The 25,210-nt window shown below is 44.5% G+C and overlaps 1 protein-coding gene across 1 annotated transcript; it reads left to right on the forward strand.

Annotated features, from left to right (window-relative positions):
- Nucleotides 1-4,208: 4,208 nt before the first annotated feature.
- On the forward strand, nucleotides 4,209-7,177 carry LOC133923933 (G-type lectin S-receptor-like serine/threonine-protein kinase LECRK4). Its single transcript, XM_062369242.1, has one exon. It carries the CDS (start codon nucleotides 4,258-4,260, stop codon nucleotides 6,667-6,669), a length of 2,412 nt encoding a protein of 803 aa, XP_062225226.1. The 5' UTR covers nucleotides 4,209-4,257; the 3' UTR covers nucleotides 6,670-7,177.
- Nucleotides 7,178-25,210: the final 18,033 nt, after the last annotated feature.

Below are 25,210 nucleotides of genomic sequence, written 5' to 3' on the forward strand. Positions count from 1 at the left end.
TAGAACTGCATTAGCTTGGCCCTTGTAAGTCAAGAGCTTCCCTTGGTGTTCATGATGCCTAGCAGGTAAGAAAAAAGAGGGAATAAAACCTGTAGGTTTGAATACAGGTATTGTTACAGAACTAGCGGGCCTCATGTATGTGAGATCCAGATTTCCCCCTTTTCAAATTCGAAAACCAGGGTTCGGTCCACCAGTTTTCAATCTTTATGAGGAACATAAGAACAGAGTCTTCACATCACCATTGCAGCGTATGGCGTTATTACCATGCATCTCCCCAGAACCATATCTTAAAATTTTAGAGCAACAAACATCTCAAGAAAACAAGTGTGGCTACTACAGCCAATTAACAGATCTAGGAGATGTACAAAAACTAACGGGTTTGCTAGCTTATGTCTCGACCAACACGCTCCCAGTTTCATGTGAGGAAACAAGTAGCTCGTCCAAATATATTGAGATGTCATACTATGACAGCATAGCATTATTTTCACTCTGAAACCAACTCGTAAATAATAATAGGATAACTGCATGACCGATTCCGAATAATGGGTTATATTGCAATAATACCAATTCATTTTATTCCAAGGTGGAGATACAATCACTTAGCCAACATGGAGAAGCTATTGGCACCTTGTTGAATCGAAATAAATAATATCTATCATTGATGATTTAGCCGGCATCCAACTGTTCTCGAATTGGTTTACTAAAGAATTCATAATATCCCAATACCCAAAAAAATATATCAAATCCTAGATTCCTATTTGAGATATTTTTAGCTCTTAGCCCTATTGTACCTAGTATATCGAACTTTTCTAAAGAGGAAACAAAAGCACGAAATAAGGTGGCTACTTCGATTTCCTATCTTTTCTTTTCTTGGTACTGGCTGCTTTATTTTTTTGGATTTGATGCCCAAAATATTGGTATTGGCAATGCATTTTTCAAATAAATGCAAAGAACCTAAATACACATTAGTGTGCCTAAGGTAAGGAAAAAAAAGGAGATCTCTTCTCTCGAAATATGTATTTTAATGAATCATTAATATTTCAATGAAAATTTAGTGAACTACTGGTGCTCTCTCGTTGGAGTATCAGAAACAATAATATTATAATGAAAATTTAAAGAAGAATGAATTATTTAGTGCTAATTGGGCCTAATGCCAAAGGAGCTTGCGTTTGTTTTCTCCAAAAATCTCACAACAGATAGATCAAATTGAAGGTAAAGGATATCATAGAGGAATTTTGATGAACATATCTTTGAGGAAAGACAAATCTACATATATACAGAGCTGCAAGCCACAGTACAGAGTTCCCTCGTTTATCATGCATTTCTCCTTGAAGGTGAAGTAGATCAAAAGCATGGTATGCATAGGTGAGCTGCCATATGCCCATACAGCTCAACTTCACATGACAACTGCCCAATCTGGCCACTGTAAGCTACCGCTGAACATATAGTCACAGACACACATAAATGTAGAAAAGCATGTACCCGACAAATTAGTTTTCCAGTTTCGCCATTAAGAATTTCTCTGCTTACTCGTTTTGTTCTTTTGGCTCAGGATAAATGCACGAACAGGAGATATGGCTTCTTGATTTAAGACAGATCTTCGGGGAGCTTTTTCTCACGCATATTGCTCAAGCTCAGTGAGTTTATGTTTTCTTTGGCTCAAATTTGAGTGTCTATTTCTTCTTAATATGCAGAGTCACTTCTTCGGTGATCTATATTTTCAGGCATATTGCTCAGTTCTCCAACCAAACACCCTCGAGTGTTTGCTTTTTGTAACACCTTGTGTTTTGGCTCAATCCTAAACAGCATTAAAAATTTAGAATTTTTCAAATTTACAACAAATTCAAACTTAAGTATGTAACTACGAGTAAAGTATCCAAAATATACATCAAATTAAAATTTCCAAATTTTGAAAAACATGCTCAAAATGATTCATGTTACATTTTGGAGTCTTTTGGTTTTTCTTGGATTTTTTCTGATTGTTCAAATTTTATTCAAATTTGTGCCCTTTCAAATATACGAAATTCCTAAATCAAATCTAAATTCAAAACTCCATCCGGGTCAAATATTTTTTTCCTTAGCCCAACCAGCCAAAACACCTCTCTCACTCTCTCTTCCAGCCTGCCAACAGCCCAACTCCCTTTTCCCTCCTTCCATTCCTTTCTGCTTGCCCACCTCATCCGTCACCATGCCCTTGGCCCAAACCACCATGCTGCCAGCCCAACATCGCTGACACGTGGGGTCCGCCACCTTATTCCCTTACTCTAGCCTTCTGCTCTCCTCCACCACTCTCTGCTCCTTCTATCCTGTCCTCTCGATCTCCTGCCACACTGTCCCTTCGCCCCATCGCTTCACCACGCAAAGCCTTTGTAGCCACACCCAGCTCGCGTTAGCACGCCCGGAAGCCCGTCATCGCATCTCGTCCACCATGCTACCTTTTGATTGGCAACTTGCAAATCCAGGACAAGCTCCCCTGCCGCCCATACCATCGTGTCGGCCACAATCAGATTATTTTTACCCCAACCGCCTTACGCTACCTATTTAAACCGAGCCAAGCTCTCCTTCCACCTCATCTCTCTCTCTCTCTCTCTCTCTCTCTCTCTCTCTCTCTCTCTCTCTCTCTCTCTCTCTCTCTCTCTCTCAGTGTTCCGTCCATGGACTTCTGCCCTCTCGCCTCAGTGAGTGCCATCTTGACCTCCCCGAGCATCTCTGCCTTCTCTCCCCCCTCTCTCTTCCTCACCCGCATCGTAGCACATCCATAGTTGCCCTCTTTCTTCCGCGTCGCCGGCTGCCAGTGAAGCCGCTCCAGCCCAAGCGACCACATTGCAACGCTCAATGCACTCCATGGGTGCCTCGTAGTGTGTCAGATTGTCCCCAAAATGTATAGTCGTGTGTTTCAATCTCCACAGCCATTGTTGTCAACTTCGGTGAGCTGTCAGCGCCGATGTGGCAAGCTTTCAGTCAAGTGGACCCCACCACTAAATTCACCATCGTACGTAGGTACTGGCACATACTCCTTAACAAAGTCCACTGTTTAACTATCGCCTATAAGGAATCTGGCAAAGCACTGCCGTCCTCACTCTATTCCGACATCCCCCTGCCCTCTATGTTCTCTCCTTCTTCCACTCTCTTTTTGGCTGACATGTGGTCCTTGCCGTGCTAAGTCAGCTAGAGCCACCGCCACATCAGTGCCATGTGACACATGGGCCCCACCAGAACTAATTCAGCACTGGGACATCAGCCATTTTTCCTAGCCCTACCTACCACATTAGCGCAAGTCCACGAGAGCTGGTCCACAGCGAACGCTTCTCTATGCCGCTTCCGGTCCATAGTCCATTAATTGCATCCACAAAACAGTACCACCCTATTTGACTATTGACCAAGTCAACACTAATAGTTGACTTTGGTCCCACCTATCACTCTCTTAGACTTTTTCAAGATTTCAAAAATATTTATTAAAGTAAAAAATCCTTCTCTAGAGAATATTATAAGGAATATTTTTTTCTTTTTCTGGAATTGTTCTTTTGGACAATATTTCGAGAGTCATCTCTCCTCCGTTCCAACTTCGATTTCAATCATTCTTCCAACAAAATGCATCTAAATTGAAGATTTATCCATCTTTGTCGACTTTATAACCTGAAGTCTTTTCTCCTCCATTTCAACTCCAATTTTGATGATTCTTTTGCCAAATTTATCTAAATTCAAGATCTATCCAACCACACTAATTTCATAATTTTTAAACTCATTTAAAAATTAATTTTGAATTAATTTGAATTGGAGCTGTTCTTACCGTAGTTTACTTATTCAGCATTAATTTACGTGTTTTGGAAGAAGAAGCATTTGAGGAGTTTAAAAAATACTTTTGAAATAACTTTCCTTTTTCCTAACAAGTAACAAATCTCATGTTTCTCATCCATAACCACAAGTCACGGCCAACGTCTCATCATGAGCTCACTGGTACTGTTCCTCGCAGGACTATCCGATGACCGGACAACCGTAAGCTCGAGTCATCAAGACTTGCAAACTTTCAAAACCAAATCACAGCAGCCCATTCTCCACCGTTCGTCATGGAATAGTGGCACAAGACAAGGACCCATGCCAGCTGCGCACCAAATGGTCACAATGGGCCAGTTCAATGCGACGAACTGTCCGTTGACCCATCAACTGTAATCTCGAGGTAATGAAGACTATTAAATGCAAGGAGATGCATAAGTTTACCATCAGAAGTAGGAAATGATAACCAAACCAAAATAACCAATGGCGCATCTCCTCTTACCCTTCCTCCTGCTTCTGTCCTCAGCATCTGTTCAAGCTCAACAAAACATAGCCTTGGGCTCGTCCTTAACACCCCAAGGGCCTAGCAGCTTTTGGCTCTCACCATCCGGCGACTTCGCGTTCGGCTTCCGGCCAATTGAAGGCAACTCCTCCTCCTACCTCCTCGCCGTCTGGTTCAACAAGATCAGCGACCAGACGGTGGCTTGGTATGCCAGGAGCACAGATCCAGATCCAGCGCCCGTACAAGTTTCATCCAGTTCACGCCTCCAGCTCACCTCTGGTGGGGTGCTCTCGCTCCAGGACCCCACCGGCACAGAGGTATGGAATCCCCAAGTTGTGGGTGCAGCCTACGCTACCATGCTAGATGTAGGAAACTTTGTACTAGCCGCTGCAGATGGCTCACCCAAGTGGGAGACTTTCAACAGCCCAGCAGATACCATCCTGCTCACTCAGGTGCTCACCACCCCAAAGACCCTTCGCAGCCGGATCATCGCTACTGACTACTCCAGTGGCCGGTTCCTTCTTGACCTGCAAAATAATGGTGTTTCCCTTTGTCCCGTTGCTATGCCGTCTGGTTACCATTATGACCCCTATTGGTCCGTGGATGGGAACACCACAATGCTGGTGTTCGATGCCACTGGCAGGATATACATCTCCTTTGATGACGGCACACAAATCAATATGACATCAGGGGTTATCAGCTCCATGGCTGACTACTACCATCGCGCCACACTTGACCCAGATGGTGTGTTCCGGCAATATGTGTACCTAAAGATCGGCGACCAGTGGTCTTCGGCATGGACAGTTGTTGATTTCGAGCCATCAAATATCTGTGAAGCACTACTGCCAAATGTTGGCAGCGGCACATGCGGGTTTAACAGTTACTGCAAATTCGATGGCACGAACAACCAGACATCCTGCTTGTGCCCACCGAACTACTCATTTTTAGATGAGGAGAGGAAGTATAAAGGCTGCAAACCAGACTTCCAACCACAAAGTTGTGACTTGGATGAAGCATCTGCCATGATGCAGTTTGAGTTGATATGGGCAAACCATGTGGATTGGCCTCTAGCTGACTATGAGCAGTACTCCCCCATAACTGAGAATGACTGTCGGCGGCTCTGCCTGAGAGATTGTTTCTGCGCCGTCACTGTGTTCCATGACACTGATAATACATGTTGGAAGAAGAAGATGCCTTTATCAAATGGCAAATTGATGGGTGATGTGCAGAGGAAAGTTCTTCTCAAAGTACCAAAGAACAACAATTTACCAAAGAAGAACAATTCACAGTCTGAGCTTGTTGGTTCCAGCAAATGGAAAAAAGATAAGAAGTACTGGATCCTTGGAAGTTCATTGTTTCTGGGAAGCTCTGTCCTGGTGAACCTTCTCCTGATCTCTGTTCTCCTTTTCGGTACTTACTGTACTATCATCAGAAAGGAAGCCCCGTCTTTGCAGTCATCAAGCAACCTAGGATTGCCCCTGAAAGCCTTCACTTACGCTGAGCTCGAGAATGCAACCAGCGGATTCCAGGAGGTGCTTGGTACTGGTGCGTCTGGTATTGTGTACAAGGGCAACCTACAAGATGAGCTCGGGACCTGCATCGCTGTCAAGAAAATTGACAAGCTCCAGCACGAGACAGAAAAGGAGTTCACCATGGAAGTCCAAACTATTGGACGGACACACCACAAGAACTTGGTTAGATTGCTAGGATTCTGCAATGAAGGAAAAGAAAGACTATTGGTCTATGAATTCATGACAAATGGATCACTGAACAGAATCCTTTTTGGTGATGTCAGGCTTCAGTGGAACCTTCGAGTTCAGATTGCCCTAGGGGTGGCAAGGGGGCTGTTATACTTACATGAGGAATGCAGCACACAGATCATCCACTGTGATATAAAGCCCCAGAACATACTTGCCGATGACAACTTCACAGCAAAGATCTCAGACTTCGGCTTAGCTAAACTACTCCGAACCAAACAGACACAAACAAACACAGGTATCCGGGGTACCCGAGGATACGTTGCCCCCGAGTGGTTCAAGAGCATCGGTATCACTGCCAAGGTGGATGTTTACAGCTTTGGAGTCATCCTGTTGGAGCTCATCTGTTGTCGGAGGAATGTTGAGTTGGAGGCTGCAGAAGAGGATAAAAAAATACTTACTTACTGGGCAAATGACTGTTACAGGTGTGGCAGGGTTGATTTTCTGGTGGAGGGTGATGACGAAGCAATTTTGAATCTGAAGAAGGTGGAAAGGTTTGTGGCAGTGGCCTTGTGGTGTCTCCAGGAGGACCCAACCATGAGACCTACAATGCTAAAGGTGACACAAATGCTTGATGGAGCAGCTGCAATTCCCACACCTCCTGATCCTTCTTCCGTTGTCAGTTCACTCCAATAGTATCACTCCTGCTTACTGTATGATTAGTATAAGTATGAAGCAACATAAGGGCGTAGTAAGTTAGATATAGCTATTTCTCTGCGTGCTCTAGTGACCTCTTTATTTTTGGCTCCCTATATTCAAATCACCTATATTTTACTACTATCATGTAACTAGCAAATTGAACCGTTATATTTTTAATGGTGTAATTTGCAACGGCTATTGTTTTTAACGACGTCTTTTTGAACAGCTATATTTCCAAAAGCTATATTTTCCAACGACTATATCTCTAATGGCTATATTTTTCGGGTCTATATATGGAATGTCATTCGCCTAGTTGTTGAACCAAGTCATTGGCCTTATAGTTTCTCCTCTACTCGAAATGAGTCGTCCATCTTTCTTAGATTCATCATCGTCGTCAGATGATGATGACAATGAACTCATTCTTTCTATTTTACACCTATGCCACATTCAATATGAGTGTATGAATGCTCCATGACATGACAGTTCTATACTTGGACGTCAATATATTAATGGGACAATTGCAAAGAAACCACTACTCCTGGTGTTATTGCAAGCTTGTCACTAGAAAATTGCAAAAATGCCATTAAAACTGTCATTCGAGTGGCATTCTTGCAAAAAATAAAAAAACTAGGGAGGTATTTGCAAATGCCCCTATATTAATCGCAACAGAGAAGTCGGGCATTTGAGGCTATTCCAGAACTACTTTTCAAATACTCCTACCTACGGGGCAACTTTCTTTCGGCGCAGGCTTGTAATTAGTCCTTTGTGTTTGTTCATTTTTTTTGTTGATCCTCTTGTGTATTTCTCATTGTTTTTGTTTTTCACAGGTTTAGAATGGGTGGTCATCTATTTTTTTTGCATAGTGCAATCTGTAGTAGACCATGATGACTATTTTGTACATAAAAGAGATAGATTTGGACGTCTTGGGTTATCTCTGTTGCAGAAGATTATGACAACATTTATAATGCTAACTTATGGAGTACCAGCGGATGCTACAGATCAATATATTTGTAATGATGAAAGTATTGTTATAGAGAGACTTAAAAGGTTTGTCAAAGCTATTATTAAAGTTTTCAGAGATGAGTACCTGAGATCTCCAAATGAGAATGACACAACTAGATTACATGCAATTAGAGAGCAAAGAGGTTTTCTTGGAATGCTTGTGTCACACCCTGATTTTCAGATTTCTCAAATTTCTAAAATATTCCAAGATTAGATTGTATGTTGAATAATTAGAATAGGAAAAAGCCTATTTTTAAATTCAAATTCAACTTTGAATTAAGGTTTATTGTTTTGTTTGTATGCATTCATGCTGAAAATAGGCATATAGGTTTTGTTTGGTTTTTATTGGATTTTATTTGAGCTCTTTTGGAGTTTATTAGAATTTATTTGAGTTAGAAATGATTTCCAAAATATCAAAATGTTTTCATAAACTCAAAATATTTTTATTTGGCTTCAAAAATGATTTTATAAGCTTGCTGGAATTTTCTTGAAGTTCTAAGCTTCATTTGGTGTTTTATTTGAATTTGGTTTGCTCTCATTTGAATTTCAAAAGAATTAGAAAACAAAAGAAAAAGAAAAATCTTAATCTCAATCTAACCCAGTCGCTGGCCCGCTTCCCCCGGCCCAGTTTTCCCTCTCTCACTTTCTTCCAGCCCGTTCCAGCTCTCTCTCTCGGTCCGGCCTGCCAGCCGAGCCGGCCTGTTGCACTCTCCCTCCTCCTCCCCGCTTGGGCCTCAGTCCGGCCCAGTGTCGCGCCTTGTCTGCCTACCGCCCACTGTTGAACGCGCCCCTGCCCTTGCCACCTTCGCCGCGTACCACCGCCATGTGGGCCCTGCATACACGTCATCTTCTTCCAGGACTCTCCTGCTACTATGCCCGTTTTGGAATCTGTCGCCGCCCTTGAGTGTCCTGGCCCGTCCCGACCTCCTCTTGCCGCCTATATATCCCAAGCCGTCCCCCTCGGATCCTGGGGTACCCCCTTTGAGATTCGGCCGGGGGATGATTCTGAATCCGCCTCGCGGCGCGGAGTGGACGCGCGTTTGTACGAGATCTGGTCGGGCCGGTGGACAAAGGGAATTTAGACAGGTTCGGGCCGTGCGGAGGCATAATACCCTACTCCTGTGTGGTGCATTGTATTATCAAGGCTCTTGGAATGCCCTTCTCTGGATCTCCAACTCTCTAGAGCTGGTTTATGTTACAAAGGTGTTTCTGTCTATCTATCTTGAGCCCGGGTCTTCAAGTGCCGGATTCTCTGAGCTTGATGAACTTCCTTCTGAGCTTCTATCATGAGCTCAGCCTTTCTAGACCTTCGGCTCCTACCAAGCCGTCTCACCTGTTCCTCTATTGAATCCGACCTCTTCTTCTTGATGAAGTGCTCCCCCTCTTATACAACCGGGGGAGGCTTGGCGTGCCCAACACTGGGGCACAAGTTCCCGTAAACCATAAATGGAGAACAACCATCATGGGTCTACAATTTGATGTTACAGGGGTTGAAAACACACCCCCTGGGCTGTCCTGTTGGCCTTCACGTCCCAGCTTTAGCAGGCGCAGGGGAGGGGGCCCGCCGGGCAGCCACCGAGCAGCCTCGCGCGCCCGCTCGGTCAGAGTGGGTCTGACACAGCAGGGGGGCAGGCGATAAGCCTCGTCGCATTAAATGTCCCCATGCCTTCCTGCCAGGCGGTGGCAGGGACTGACGTACTCAGTACGACAGGCGTGGGGGGAGTGGTTGGAAGTGATAGGCCATGCCCCTCTTGAATGCAGCATCGGGCCTCCCACTGATTGACACCTCACCGCTGAGCTCTTGTGGGGTCCAGTGGCAAGGGGCTTCTAACGTCGTCGGGAAACTGCGGGTACCTGGGGGCCACGCCCGAGCACCCTCTCCTGGTACTGTTCGCTTCGTATCCTCGGGGAACTCGGGTACCCGGGGGGCTACTGTTCATGGCCCCGAGCACACCTCTCCTGGAACTGTCTTCCTCAGATCCTCGGGGAACTCGGGTACTCGGGGGCCACCGTTCCTGGCCCCAAGCACCCTCTCCCGGTACTGTTCACTTCGCGTCCTCGGGGAACTCGGGTACCCGGGGACCACTGTTCGTGGCCCCGAGCATGCCACCTCCCAGAACTGTCTTCTTTGTGTCCTCGGGGAACTCGGATACTCGGGGGCCACTGTTCCTGGCCCCGAGCACCCCTTCCCGGAACTGGTTCTCGGGTCCTCGGGGAACTCGGGTACTCGGGGGCCACCTGTCCGTGGCCCCGAGCACACCTCTCCCGGAACTGGTTCTCGGGTCCTCGGGGAACTCGGGTACTCGGGGGTCACCTGTCCGTGGCCCTGAGCACACCTCTCCCAGAACTTGTCTTCCTTGGGCCCTCGGGGACCTCCCGGGGAGGCGATCCCCGAGGCATGGCGCCACGTGGCACTGTGCTGTCCTGGCCTCTGGACTCGGGGACCCCCCGATTCCATTTCACCCACAGCCGCCGCCACCATTGTTGCTGCTCGGTAAATCTCACCGCCACGCCGTTCCAGTGCTGCGTTGTGCCGACCGAGCCGACCAGTGGACTCGCAGCCACCCACCGAAGCTTGTGCCACCGTCACCGTCGCATTGACCGCCAGAGTCACAGTCTCGATGAAGTCTCGAGCCCCTTCGCCACCTCCGCCATCGTCAACCTCCTTCCGGTGCCGCGCCACCTTAGTAAGGCCTCAAACGGGATCCCCGTGTTCTCCAATTTCTGCTCCCCCGCTCGCCGTCGCAATCCGAATACCAGACCGCCGTTCCGGCTAACTCCGGCGAACCTTTGCCATGCCCGAGCTCAGTCGCCGCCGTCCTTCATTTACTGTCACTGCTGATTTCCTCCTCAATCTCCTCAGCCGTCCAATCCGATTCCAAGGGCTCTAATTAGATCTAACCTACCCCTTCGCAAACCAATCATCTTTTGCCACATGTCTCACTTGATCCAGTAAGCATCTCAGCCACCTCACATGCCACATCACCTTCCACATCAACAAAATTGCTAATGTGTCATCCCTGTCACCGTGCCACATCAGCCATGTCAGCCCAGTCAACAATTCAAGCTTTTCTAGTACAAAAATAATTCTGAATTTCCAGAAAATAGCACTTTTGCAGAAAAGCCCCTAGATCTTCAAAGTCTCGTAACTTCTCCGTTTTTACTCTGATTTGAGTGATTCTTGTGCTCAAATTTTTCTAAAATCATGATCTATCCAACCATGCCAATTTCAAATAGAAATTCTAATATCTTTATAGTGGTTTTCCCTCATTAACATTTAAGTCTCTGCAACATGAAGATATTATTTTGATTTGTAAATTCATGGTTGTCACAATGACATATAGGTCCTGATCAAATCTACATGTCATTGTATCACAAATATAAGTTTATGATATTAAAATAATATATTAATTTGTAGGTCACACATGTTAATGAATCAGTCAATATTTTCTATCATTTCATGTGAAGCCCTAGTTCCTAACTCTTCATCTTTCTTTGAAAGAAATCCAGTCAATTTTGTTCTTCTTGTCCAGCCCAATCAAGTCCCAATCCTCGTTCTATTTCTTTTATTTGCAATTTTGAGTTTATTTGGTGTTTATTCAATGTTGCTTTTGTTTGTCGATAGAATTCGCGATTAGTCGACAACGCTTCGGATCAGTTCGAGGGACTTCAAGACCAAGGATTCAACAACACTGAGCAGCATTGGGAATATGGCAAGTGTACTCCTTGATCATCTTGAACCTATGATTTAAACTATTTTGTTTTACAAATTGCATGCAGTGTCTGTCAATATGATGGGTAGTCACCTATGTAACAGATGTTAGGTTTGGTTGGTTATTTTCCCAGTTGGATGTTGGATAATTGGAAAGTCCTTGCCCAAGTATCACATATAAGGACCGGTTCGTGGAGCGACAACCCAAGAATTACTGTACCAACCACGAGACCGATATGGGTAAGGCTTAGCATATTGATTAGACACATGGCTGGTATTCGTTGGAGTACCAGGACCTAATTAATGGATAATGCTTCGTAGTGATCTCCTGGCGACACACCACTGGCGTGTGATAAGTGTCTTGCAAACACGGCAACATGGAAATCATGACTCATGGGGAAAACTGGACAACCTCCGCAGAGTGTAAAATATAATATATCAGCCATGCTCACGGTTATGAGAGATTTGGATCCTCACATGATTAATGGGTTTTGGTTATGGGTTGTGATTATAGGTTATGGTTATGGATTTAGTTGTGGTTTTGGTTATAGTACAGGGAGTACTAGACGGTTATGGTATGCAAGGTGGGGAGCCTTGTATGCTGGATGTTGGATTGTATGGATTACATTCACTTAATAATTGTTTAATGCTTTTTGACTCCAAATATGTTTTCATTATTCGCATTTACGCAAATATACCATGTGTTAGCCTATTCTTGATATAAGCCTGCATATCGTTACTTTTTCCACACTTGCTGAGCATGTCATGTGCTCACACTTGCTATTTTTCCTATACCATACGACATGTGTGCTGCTGCTCAGTGAGTGAAGATGTTGAAGACTATCAAGACGAGGTTGTGACGTTCTAGGCGCGTGTCTCCCGGTAGGTTACCTGCGGTGTTGTTGGGTACTAGTACTTCTGTTCTGTTGTAGATATCTTCATAGAAGACAATATATGTCAATTGTTGTAAGAGTTTAACATTTATTTAATAAAAGTATTGCTTTTGTTACTTCACCTGTGACATCCTTATGTGTGTTGAACATTCTGGGCACACATAAGCCGCATCAGGTTTTGGCCGTTAAAATCGGGTGTGACAACTTGGGAGCGTAGATTGTATGTATTAGTGGAAAAATTGCCCTTTAGCATGGCAAGGTATGTATACCGGCCATGTGCATGAGCCCACAATCACTCTAGAAGTCGTTGCATTACAAGATCTTTGAATTTGGTATGCCTTCTTTGGTTTACCAAGGTATCAGAATGATATTAATGTTCTTCACCGTTCTTATCTATTTGCAAAGCTAGCTAAAGGACAAGCTCCAGAAGTGAATTATACCATCAATGGTCATAATTACACAATGGGGTATTACCTTGTAGATGACATAAATCCTCAATGGGCCACATTGGTGAAGTCCATATCATTTCATAGGGAAATAAGAGAAAATATTTTGCCAAAGCACAAAAAGCAACTAGGAAGGATGTGCAACAAGAATTTGGAGTTATACAATCTCGTTTTGCCATTGTTCGTGGACCTGCTCGATTTTAGGATCAAGGAACACTCAGACAAATCATGATAGCTTGTGTCATAATGCATAACATGATCTTGAAGATTAGCGAGATGAAGAACTTGACTTAAATCTTGATGGGGTGGGAGAAACTATGAGAGTTTCCCATGTTTCTACGCGCGAGCTTTATGAGTTTATTCAAACTCACCATAATATCACAAACCAGGAAACTCAGTCTCAGCTTCAAAATGATCTAGTGGAGCACCTCTGGCAATGTCATGGGGAGTAGTATTAATAATGCAGTAAGTATTATCTTAGATTTGTAGCCGGTATTGTTTTACTAATGTACTCGTAATTATGTATGCAGTTGTAATGTAGTCGAACACCTATAATTATGTATGCAGTTGTAATGTACTCGAGTACCCATAATTATGCAGTTGGGCACCTATAATTACAACTTAGTTCATACGACATCATAGTTCATATGATAATATAGTTCATACAACAACATAATCCACACACATGAAGCAGCTCAACCGGAGCCTGTGCCAAATCATCGGGCGATAATCTCATCCTGCAAGCTAAAATAGTATTGTTGTTATTTGTCGCGCACTCATAGCAATGTCTTCTATTTTTTCTGAGCGCACCTATCCATCCAATTTTGCTCATGTTGTAACACATTCCAGCAATGCAATAAACTAAAATATTTCTTGTTCTTGTCTTTTGACTCGTATAGTTCACATGCTTGAATTATCTAGACAAGTAAATATTACTTATTAAACATGCATACAATATATGGAGCCACAACCAAATTAAAAAAGGAAGATGTATACCTTATCCTGCTCTGTCACCCCGCTTTGCCTCCTATTTTGAATTTGAGTATAACATCCACATAACCTGTTAACGCTCTCCAGTATGGTAGACGAAAGATGCATGAGGGAATTTGAACTACGGTCAAATTCAAAGTCCTTGTGCTCATGGTAGTAATTATGAATTCTCTACCAATAAGTAGAACAAGATTGTTCATTCCCTTGTACTAGTTCCATGCTAATTTGTAGCCATGCCGACACCAACAAATTGTCTTCGTTGTGACTAAATTTTTTGGCTCTACTCTTCTTGTTTACTGTCATGGAGGGAGTAACTTCTACAAGTGGCAGTTTTTGCTCATCAGGTGGGCTTTCAAATTTACTTTCCTCCCAATATCTTTCAATGCTTCCTAGGTCGTGCTCACCAATCAAGTCTAGAAAACTACCAATTGGAACAACCTACATTGCCAAAAAGAACAAGTATTATGACCAAACAAATTGACAATTCTCTACATTGCAAAATTATATCATAGCGTCAATTCCTAGCTTAACCAAACAAAATTGTATCATTGCATGAATTCCTAGCTTAACCAAACAAATTTGAATCAATTCCTCGAGTCAATTATATCATAGCATCAATTCCTTAGGTTAATTTATTTGCCTAAATTCATACTGTCAGGACCCCGAACCCGGGTTCCCCTGTGCCTCCTGTATCAGTCCTTGGATCAAGTAGCTGATACGCACATAATTCAATAGAATGATATGAAATACATACTTCGAATAAAACAAAGTAAAATAAATACCTGAAAAGCAAAAACATGGCCTGGTGGACAAGGATCCACAGCAGACCAACCAGGCAGAAGAGCCTACAGCGGAGCGGAGCAAAACGACGGCGCAACCCAATGCCACAGGCAACTCGGGTGCGGACGCGACCTTAGACTTCTTCTCTTTAACTTCATCTAGGTTGAGTGATCTCCATCTCAACAATTTGAAAGCAATAAGACTGAGTATGGAAGGTACTCAACAAGTCCTATACTACTTCAAGGGGTTTATAGATGCATAATGGATATTTCAAGGATAAGACTTTACGGCATAGTTTTGAGCATAAAGCAGGTTTTATGCAAGTATCCAGGTATATTCTCCACTGTTAACCTTTTGAAATAAATGTAACAAAGCTTTTGGAAATCGTTTTAAAAGTAACAAATGCAAGCATCTTCTGTTGGTACTGAGTGTCACCTCAAGTCCCCAACATATTAGAAGGTAACCTGGTAACAAAGCTATCGAAACGGTTTTAAAACCAGAATCAGGGTAACAAGTTACATCTAGGGGTTTTCGGTCCTAGGAGGGGATATACGTCACTCCGCAGTCCCTTTTATCACATCTGGTGTACCTCTAGTACCACACAGCTTCTGGCGGAGTGAGCCAGGAATCTCATCACATGGACATCTAGTCCACACACTCACTCATCAAGAAAGCACAAACCCGGAGTCTACTCAAGCGTGACCATGCCTTCGCACGTCCATGACCGTAGACACGGCTATTTGAATAGATTGACACTCTACAGAGGTTGTATAACTTTACCCATGCGATATGCTCAGCCTCCATTTGTTGCAGGCGGAGGAGCGAATCATACCGAGACCCTCCAAACACCTTTCCTGCCGGGCTTTTCTACGAGACACCCCGAGTACTAGAGACCATATTCAGAATATCAGATTGGCTATGCCGTCTCTCAAAATATTCAACAGAGGGCTAGATGGACACTTGGCTTCTCGCTACTCCCCAGCCTCCTAGTATGATGCTCAACTCAGTCCAGTGAAGGAAAGTCAAGTCCTGCCCATACAGGACGTATGGTTGCACGGGGGTGGCTAAGCATAACGGCGCAAGACTCGGTCCTTAAGCGGTTGGGCTAGGCATATTCATTGGCAATGAATACCATTAGGTAACCCAAGCCCCCAAGAGCATCCTCTCCAGAGGACCACTTTACCCCCGCGCAAAATAGTTTTCACCCATTTTTACACATCACCCTCCATATCCCACACGATATCAAGGATTTAAAAACCATCATGGAATTCACAACCATCAAAGATTCATGGTATATGAGTTGTCATTGATAACAGTAAATCTTGTCTCCGAGGAGAGGTGTTTTTAAAAGCGACGTCCCCAAGGAGACGTATTCAATCCTAAGCATGCTAGATATCAAGGCGTCGTCCGACGTTAATATAGATAACGACAGGTCCTAGGGTGATATGTATTCTGGATGATAATATTCCAGACATGGCATGCGTTTGATAGGATTAACTATTACAAGTAGTTTGTAAAAGCGTAATACATAGCACATGGGATAATAAGTCCGGTTTTAGTTGATCATGTATATTATTTGATAACCATAGGTTCAGTATGATCAAGGAAATAGGACTTGCCTTCCTGAAGGGTCAATTCACGATTGGTCATGTCGTTCAAATCTCTCGGGTTCTTCTTCAGTGGACCACGCCTTCAGCTCTTCCTCGCGTTCTTGCTTAGAACCTTGACTTCAAGCCTACGCAGATTAACGACAAAAAGTGCATAGCGACTAAGGAGATGAACACCAGAACAAAACCAAATGAAATACCAAAGCGGAAGAAGAACGACTGAGTGAAAACGATGAAAGCTAAACCTAGCAGAAGACGATTGGCGACTCTAAGAAATACAAAGCTAATACACAGAGAATAACAGGATCATCTAGCGAAGCTAGGTTAAGATATTAACCTAGTTATTTTATTAACCTAAGAGAAATCCTAAACAAGCATGATCAACTGGGTGAGCGTTTATTAGTTTAACTGCCGAAACACGACAGTTAGGGTTTCTACATGTAAGTGAGTGCACACGTACTGACAGAAACGTATGTGCGATACTTACGTTTGTATGTATGTGAGCATGTATATATATACGTAAGTATAACTCTAGGCGATTATATGTGCTTAAGTGTTGGATTAAACATTCTAATCTATAGCACTAAACTAAGTTTATCTAGTAATTAATCTAAATTACCTAGTGTTGTTTAATTTCCATACTAATTTAGCTATATACTATAGCTATGTTATAAGCATGCATGTAATTAATTAATTAGGTTAATCTATTCTTTGAATCTAATTAATTAATTATAAAAGGTTAATTAATTAATTAATTATTAACATTTAATTATTCTATCATACTCGAATGACATGTATTTATTTATTTAACCGCTATACTAGTTAATCTTATTACCTTAATTAAACCAAGATTAAACAATAGCCTAAGCATGAAATAACAATCTACTCCAACTAAAATAAAAGCAATCTTTTAGTTTATTCTAAAAACCATTCTTTAATTAACATGATAATTAAACCTACACTTAAACTAGATTAATACAAGTGACTAATCTATGATTATAATCTAAACATGGTTATCAATTATCTAACTCAACTTTATTTATTAAAAGACAAAATCTAAATTTAGGTTAAAGCACTACGACACGAATTAAATACCGAGCGAGAAAATAAACGAACTCCAAAAATTAAAAGATTTGGCATGGAGATATATTAGGATTTTAGAGGAATATCAGCGAAAGAATCGCCGAAATCGGAGTTGAAACGGATGAGTTAGAAATGAAATCCTGAAAATAGAAAAGGAGCATTGTGCTGCAGATTCGATGCACGAGACTTGTGAACCAGAGGGGATTTGTGAGGAGGGTGCACTGTGGACTGGATTTTGTGGACATGGTCCACGACTCAGTGGACTTGTTGACCGGGGGGGGGGGACTCGGGTGTGTGGTCCATCATGGACCTAGGTTTGTGGACCGCCGGACCGGCCCGGGGCCCACCTGGCTGTGAGGGGGGCGGATGGATAAGGGAAGGAGGCCAGGTGATATTTTCACCGTTGGCTCACGAAGGGAGAGAGGGAGAGGCAATTGGGAGAGAGGAGGGAGCCAGAGAGGGAGGCGCACCGGGAGAGAGAGGAAGGTCGCCGGCGACAAGAGATGGTCGGATAGGAGCGCACCAGGGGAGAGATGAGCCGACGTGGCAACTGGAGGAGGGAGATGGCTGTTGGGGATGAGATGCGGCTGGAGAAGAAGGGGGCCGGTGAAGGTTGGAGGTACACTGGGAGAGCGAGCTCGGTGGTGGAGCTCGGACTTGGGCTGCCGGGCGGCGAATGGAATGGAGCGGAGAGACGGCAGTGCATGCAGGCAGCGCAAGGGTGTGGCGCAAGCGTGGGTGAGTGACGGTGTGCGCAGCAGTGCGGGTGGCAAAGGGCATGGCACGTTGATGCGCTCGAGACGGCAAGACGCGACATGGCGCACGACCGAGTGGCTAGCGGCACAAGGCGCGCGGCTGAGATCGCTGAGGTCTTTGAGGGAAATCTTGTGGTGCATGGAGGAGATTACTCAGCGAAGCAATGCCGATGAATTAGCAGTGTGGATGAAGTAACTGATGTACATGAGGAGGTACATCGTGTTAGAACCTCAGCCATAGATGAAGAGTGATGGATCGGCCTTCGATACCGCGAACCCCAAGGAGGCGAGGTAAGTCTTAAAATGACAAAACCAAGCACGAGGGTTCTGCTTAGGTCATACAAGGACCGGTTTAGGTGGCACACATGAGACCAATGTGTCTTGTCAATGAAGCCGAAGAGTTGCTGGTAGTAGACGGCTTCAGAAAGGGTGCCATTAAGGGAAGCATTGTTGACGTTGAGCTGATAAACCGGCTAGTCATTGGAAAGAGCAATGGTGAGGACGATGCGGATAGTGGCCAGCTTGACAATCGAGCTTAACGTCTCATCGAAGTTGACATCGGGCCGTTGGGAGAAGCTGTGGAGGACCCAACACGCCTTGTATCAGTCAAAGGAGCCATCAGGCTTGAACTTTTGTTGAGAAATCCATTTACCTATCACAATATTAGCACTTGGAGGTTGAGGAACTAATTCCCAAGTGTCGTTCATGCAAAGAGCATCGAACTCACTCAACAAGGTGGCATGCCAATTGTCGTCCGAGAGGGTGGCGCGTTATGTAGTAGGTAGCGGCGACATGCAGGTTAATATGATGAACTGGTTGGTGAAAACCTTATTGTCCACGTGTTGTTATGGTGTGGTCATTGATGATTGGTGTGACGTGCTCGACAATAGGGCTGGAGTGGGCAGAACAACCTTTGACGTGAGTGCTGGTGGGAGCGACGCAGGTGGTGGTAATGCGGGTGCAGTAGGGGAAGGTGACACTAGTGTAGCAAGATGCTACAGTGTGGTAGTGAGGTGTGGCATGGGTGCGACTGGGGGAGGCGACGCAGGTGATAGTGACACGGTTGTAGTAGGGGAAGGTGGTGCGGGGCATACTATGGGGGCAAGAACTCTTTTCCCTTTGCCAAAACACCCAATCCTTCTTCTCCTTTCGACTATGACATTTCCATATATATGATCTGTGAAACACGATCATCAATTAATACATATGCTAGTCCATGAATCATTATTGTCCCACATAATGATATAAGACCAGGGATCATTTTTAGAATAACGTCACAATAAAACAAAGAACTTCACAAATAAGTCACATACTTGCTAATCAATATAAATGATAGTTATCCAAGGAACCGAATATCATATTATTGAAAACTACATAAATATAGATGTGATACAATTATCTCTATGATTGTCTCCAACAAAGGATGTTATTGGTTGAGCAGATCACGTGCTCAGCCTTGACGTTTGTAGCGAACATAGCCCTTTTAGGGCATGTATGTGATTTGAGTGATTAATGACAATATAGTCAGTGGGACTAACATGTTTGTCTAGTATATGCTTTGGTAGGTCTCATGGATGCAATACATGAAGAAGCCACCGAAGCAAGACAAAGATTTGATTGAATTGGACAAGTCCCAAGAAAATTATACACGCCGGATGGTCCAGCGATCAGGCGTTTGTACAAGCCGAAGCATTTTCTCTGGTAGTATTGTACACGCTAGATAGTCTGATGTTTAGAGGCTTGTACACGTCGGAGCATTCTCAGAAGATGGTTCAAAGGTTGTACACTCCGGATGGTCCGACGAATGAAGAGTTGTCTATGCTAGAGCCTTTTCCAGAAGATGTTGCAATAGGAAGTTTTGGTGTGGTTGTACACGCTGGATGGTCCGGTGATCACAAGATCTACACACCGGACAATGCTCAGTGAGAAGTGGCTCAGTTGGCTCAAGTCTACATGCCGGATAGTTTGATGATGGAGTTTAAGATAATGCTGGAACATCCGATGTTCACAATGAGTTTGAGTGTGGTTCGAACGGCTAGTTAACGCTAGTTTTTGTTGTTGTACATGCCGGATGGTCGGGTTTTTATACTGCTGTTGATGCTGGATCATCCGGTGTTCACAATCTTTTTTAACCGTTGAAGCAATGGCTAGTTCACGGGTTTGAGACTATAAATACCCCCCCCCCCACACACATGGCCATTTGAGTGGGCTGGAGTCCAGGGAAGCTCATAGACACTTGAGAAGACATCCAAGCTACCAACGTGCTAAAAGTGATCATCCAAGGAAATTAAGCATAAGATTAAGGGACTAATTACTGCTATTAGGCCTAGAGAGAATTATTGCTAGGTGTTGCTGCCTAGAGAAGGGATCAAGAAGTGATCCTATATGGTACTAAGTGGTATGTTGGCATCTTGGAGTCTTGGTAACTCGCCGGCACCGTGAGCCTTGGTGGCTCATACTTGTTGACCCTCTGACTTGGTGTGGAGCGATGGCAAGACACTTGTAAGAGGATACGGAGACCTTTACCTTGGTGGCTTAAGCTCCAAAGTGAAGATGGCGGGAAGTGATCGGAAGAGAGGCTTGTGGTGAGCCCTTGCCTTGGTGGCTCAACCTACTTGAGGCCTAGGTGGCTCAAGAATCGTGACCGGGTGCCGTTCGAGAGCTATAGCCTAAGTGACTACTCCAATGTGGATTAGGAGTGGCGTTTATGCCATCGATCATGTGATAAAAATCCCTTGTGCTGAGTTTGCTCTTTCTACCGTCTTTATGTTTCTGCATTTACACACTTGCAATCTAACTTTGCTTGTACTGCATTTACATACTTGCAATCTACCTTTGCTTATACCGCATTTACATACTTGCAAGATACTTTTGCTTGTTTACCTTCCTAGAGTAGTTGTTGGGGAATGGTTTCACATGCCCCATTCGGAAGCTGAGTCGAAGACCTCTGCGGCCATTGGTTACTGACAGCTTACAGTTGTCATGGGTCTGTCATGTGCAGGAATCGTATGACATCTCGAAGGCACTCTTTGGAGCAAAACGGCAGGAACATCTCCAATGGATTGAATCAGCGAAGCCTACACTGGGCCTTCAGAGGTAGACCAAAGGCCTTCGCTCAGTGTTGTGGAGGACTAAAGGCACGCTAGAGGTTCGAGGCAGGCGAAGCCATCGTTAGGCCTTCGAAGGCCAGTCGAAGATCTTCGCTTGGTGCTACCAGAAGGATGACCGAAGAGAGGCCAAAGGCGTCATCAAACGTGGGCCTTCGGAGAACAGAGCAAAGGGTGACCATTACTAATCGAAGACAACAAATGATAGAGTTGTAAATAGGCCGGTCGGGCTTAGGAAAGTACTAAACTACCCAAAAATATTCCGAGAATGTGGCAGTTAGAGGGGTAATATTGTAAACTGTAGCGGGAGTGGTTAGGTACAACCTATAAATAGACTTACACTGTAACCAAAAAAGAGAGAGACATTAATAGTATTGCACAGTTCCCCACTTTGTCTCTTCATCCTCTTAGCCTTTGGATCACCTCAAGGTTCCGAAGGCCCCCCACCTTGTTCTGTTACGATAGTTTTCAACAGTAATTTGCTAGGATTGGCTATATGTTGCAAATATTTTTAAATGGTAGAGTAGACACACTACATAGATGAACCTGGAACATATTTAGATAGAAATTGATATAGGTTTATCCTGTGAAGTTTTTGGAGCCGATTAGATTTAGGTGTCCTAATTCACCCCCCTCTTAGGAGGTCACCGATGCCTACACTGTTTTGCTGTGAAGTGTGTGGGCATGACATGCGGAGTTCATTGCGATAAGAGAGGAAGAGTATCCGCGCGGAATTATTATCGAACTCACCACCATTATCACACTGAATGTCACGAATAAGAGAGTTGAATTTATTCTTCATGTAGGCACAAAAGTTAGTGAGAGTAAGAAAAAAAATCAGATTTGAACAGAAGAGGAAAGGTTCAAAGATAGTGAGTAAATTCATCACAAATAAGGTAGTATTTGTAACCGAAGACACTGGAGATGGGAGATGTCCACATATCACAATGAAATAAATCAAAAGCTTTATTCGTGTGAGTAGTAGAAGATGTAAAAGGTAAATGCCCATGCTGGCTAAGTTGGCATGCATGGCACAAGGAGTTTGCCGAAATTTTATTACATGAAATAAGTTTACTACTCGCTAGATGCCCTAAAGATCGATAACCAAGGTGTCCAAAAGGACGATGCCACAAGGTAAGCATATGGGGGGTGGTGGTGGAGAGGGCACAATTTGTGAGGGGTGACAACTAGAGGGGGGTAGAGGTCACCACTGATATTGCATCTGACGATCATGTTCCAGGTTCAAAGGTCCTTGATAGAAAGGCCATAGCGGTCAAACTCAACAAAATAATGATTATCGATAGTATATTGATGAATGAAAATAAGGTTCTTGATAAGGTTGGGAGTAACAAGAATTAGGATGTCGAAGGAACATGGTGTGGTGCGGGTGATGGGAAGGTGGGATTCATTACCGACAATGGAATATGGAGGTGTAGCAGAAGAGAAAGGGTAGAAGGATGCCAAGTTACCATGCTCTGAGGTCATGTGTGTCGAGGCGCCAGAGTTCATGTACCATTTGGAGGATGATGGTGGAGTGAGAGACATGGTGTTGAAAGGTTGCATGAGTTGTTGCTAATCCCACGATAGTGCCAATGTGGGGGCGGTGTAGACCAAGGGTTCCCTACCATGGTGAGGGCGTCAGTGGGAGAAAGGCAGTGGCAAATGCACCAAGTGGGCTGGGACAAAGATCACCATATCCAGTGGACCATGGGCCCTGGCTAGGCTACATGTGGACTGAGTCAGCGCAGGGATTCTACATGAAGGGCCACGGCATGACATTCTTGGCACCACTGCTGCTGCTACCACCACCGTTGGAACTACTGCTATCATTGCTGCCTCGACATCATCGATGGTTGTTAGAGTTACCTGTGGAAGTGTTGCAGTTGTTGCTACCACCTTGCTTACCATCGGAACCTTGGGCAGCGTGCGAGAACCTGCGGCCAAAAGGGGTTGGGGTAGCACCACTGTGAACGATGGAGAAGCCACTGTGGGAGGTGCCCTTGCTCGCGTTGGAGTAGAGAGCAGAGGGCGGCATAGTCTGAGGATGTGGCCATGAGCTCCTCAAGCATGAGGGTAGAGCAAACCTCGGTGAATGAGGAAAGTGGGTGTTGCATGGACAGGAGCATGCGCATGTGGGCGTAGCGATGACCGAGTCCACGAAGGGTGTTGTGGGTGAGGCTCTTGTCGGTGATGCGGGTGCCAACGACGGTGAGTTCGTTGGTGAGAGCCTTTTGCCAATGGAAGTAATCACCGATGGACATGCTGCCTTGGTGAAGACCGTAGAACTCCTACTCGAGGTAGATGGCACGTGTGTCAGTGTTGTCACGGTAGACACCAGCGAGGGCGTTTCGTACAATGTAGGAGCACATGGAGGAGCTACCCATCACCATCGCCAATAACTCAAGGGAGATTGCACCATACAACCATTGGCACACATGGGTGTCAAGACGCAGCCATGGTGTAGTCGGTGCCTCAGGTGGAGTTGCGATGATGTGGTTCTCGAGGGTGTATTTGCAGAGATCAACCCCAAACAGGCCGCGCCACTGCGAGTAGTTGCTGGCTTGAAGATCGAGGGTAGGGGAACGACCGCCTTGACGCTTGGGACGATGATGACATGCACCCAAAGGGCCTCCTTGGTGGCACGCTTGGTGTCAGCCTCCTCGGCGACATGCTTGGTGTTTGTTTCGATTGGCGCCATGGGCAGAAGACGGAGGAAGTAGGAGGTCAAGAGATGGACTCAGGAATGGAAGAAATTTCATACATGAAGGCAAATTGATCGCGCATAGCTGTTAACATTTATTGGAATGGGTTTATATAGTACGGAGGGCAACCAAATTGGTTGGAATTCATGCCAAATAAAGAGCTAACTAAACAATGAAAATATTGCCTAATTAATCACCTTGCTAAACCACTTGATCTCTTTGCCAAGTTGGTGCTCCACACCCAAATTGGCACTCCATGCCCAGATGTGATACACGTGGAAATAGGTGTCACTTGTTATTGAACACTCGCTGTAGGAAATAGGTGGCCAAAGGCAAGGTCCATCCTATCCAAAGAGGCCATATGCCTGCGGTGCAGAACACTTCAGACAAGTCCTGCATGCTCAGCTTCACATCCACTTTCTGTAAGAGCAGCACCATGGACTGTTGGTGGCTAGTGAGCTTCAGCTTCAGCGTCTATTGCTTGTCCTCTGCCTCCATGGTGACAGCTTTGCCGGGGTAACCCATCTCTGAGGGAAGGTCGAAAATGAAGAGAAAGAGGATGAAAGCGAAGAATGACCCAAAGATGGCGACAGAGATAACACATGAGGCAGTAAAGTGTGTTGAAGGCAAAGGACCCAGTGTTATGTGCCGGGATATTCCCCTGGAATCTTTTTTATACAGATCCAAGAGGGGGGGTGTTCGTGTCTGGATGTGTATCCCACGTCACTCAAACGCCGGCATTTAATAATATGTTTCCCCGTGTCAATGCCTCGAAGGCGGTGAAGAAATGATCATAATCGATGGTCACATAGCCCCAAAAGGATGATTGCTAACTCAACACATTTAATGGGTCTAGCATTTAAGACGCGACTTCAACCGACCGAAGGGGGATGACATATCGATACGCACATCTAAAGATCATGGGTTTGAACCCCTCCCCCCCCCCCCCCCCCCCCCGCCCTCCAAAGTCAGATCTCACCCGCGAGAGGCTACTGTTGGGGGAACGGTACTTCGTCCACTCATGCGGTCTGAAATCGAAGAAGATGGGAAGAGACTTCGCCGAAGGCCTAACAACATCACTGAGGCCTCCAAAGGACCCTTTGAAATTATAGACTGTAAAGCTATAAAAGGAATTATCACATATACATGCTATTTAAAATTTAAATGAGGTGATGATGCTATGAATAATTTAACAAGACTGCTAATTCTCGGATGCTATTTCCAAAGCTTACACATAATTTGAAAATTCTTCCATTGATATTAAACCTTTCAAATTTGTTTTTGAAAGATTAAACCCTATTTTTAGAGTCCTTAAATTTGATTTGGAAGCTGTCCGGAACACATAGGAATGGATGGTGGTTAAGAATGCTTGTTGGATTGTTAGCCGCTCGCTGGATAGTGCCTCCTGATCTAATCTTCCCTTCTTTATTAAAACGGATGGGAATATCAGTGTTCTTTGCG

The sequence above is a fragment of the Phragmites australis genome, chromosome 7 (genome assembly GCF_958298935.1).
Source record: "Phragmites australis chromosome 7, lpPhrAust1.1, whole genome shotgun sequence".
NCBI classification, from domain to species: Eukaryota; Viridiplantae; Streptophyta; class Magnoliopsida; order Poales; family Poaceae; genus Phragmites; species Phragmites australis.

What these genes read in the sequence shown, in the direction of transcription:
- LOC133923933 (XM_062369242.1), top strand. Translation starts at nt 4,258, where the DNA reads ATGGCGCATCTCCTCTTACCCTTCCTCCTGCTTCTGTCCTCAGCATCT.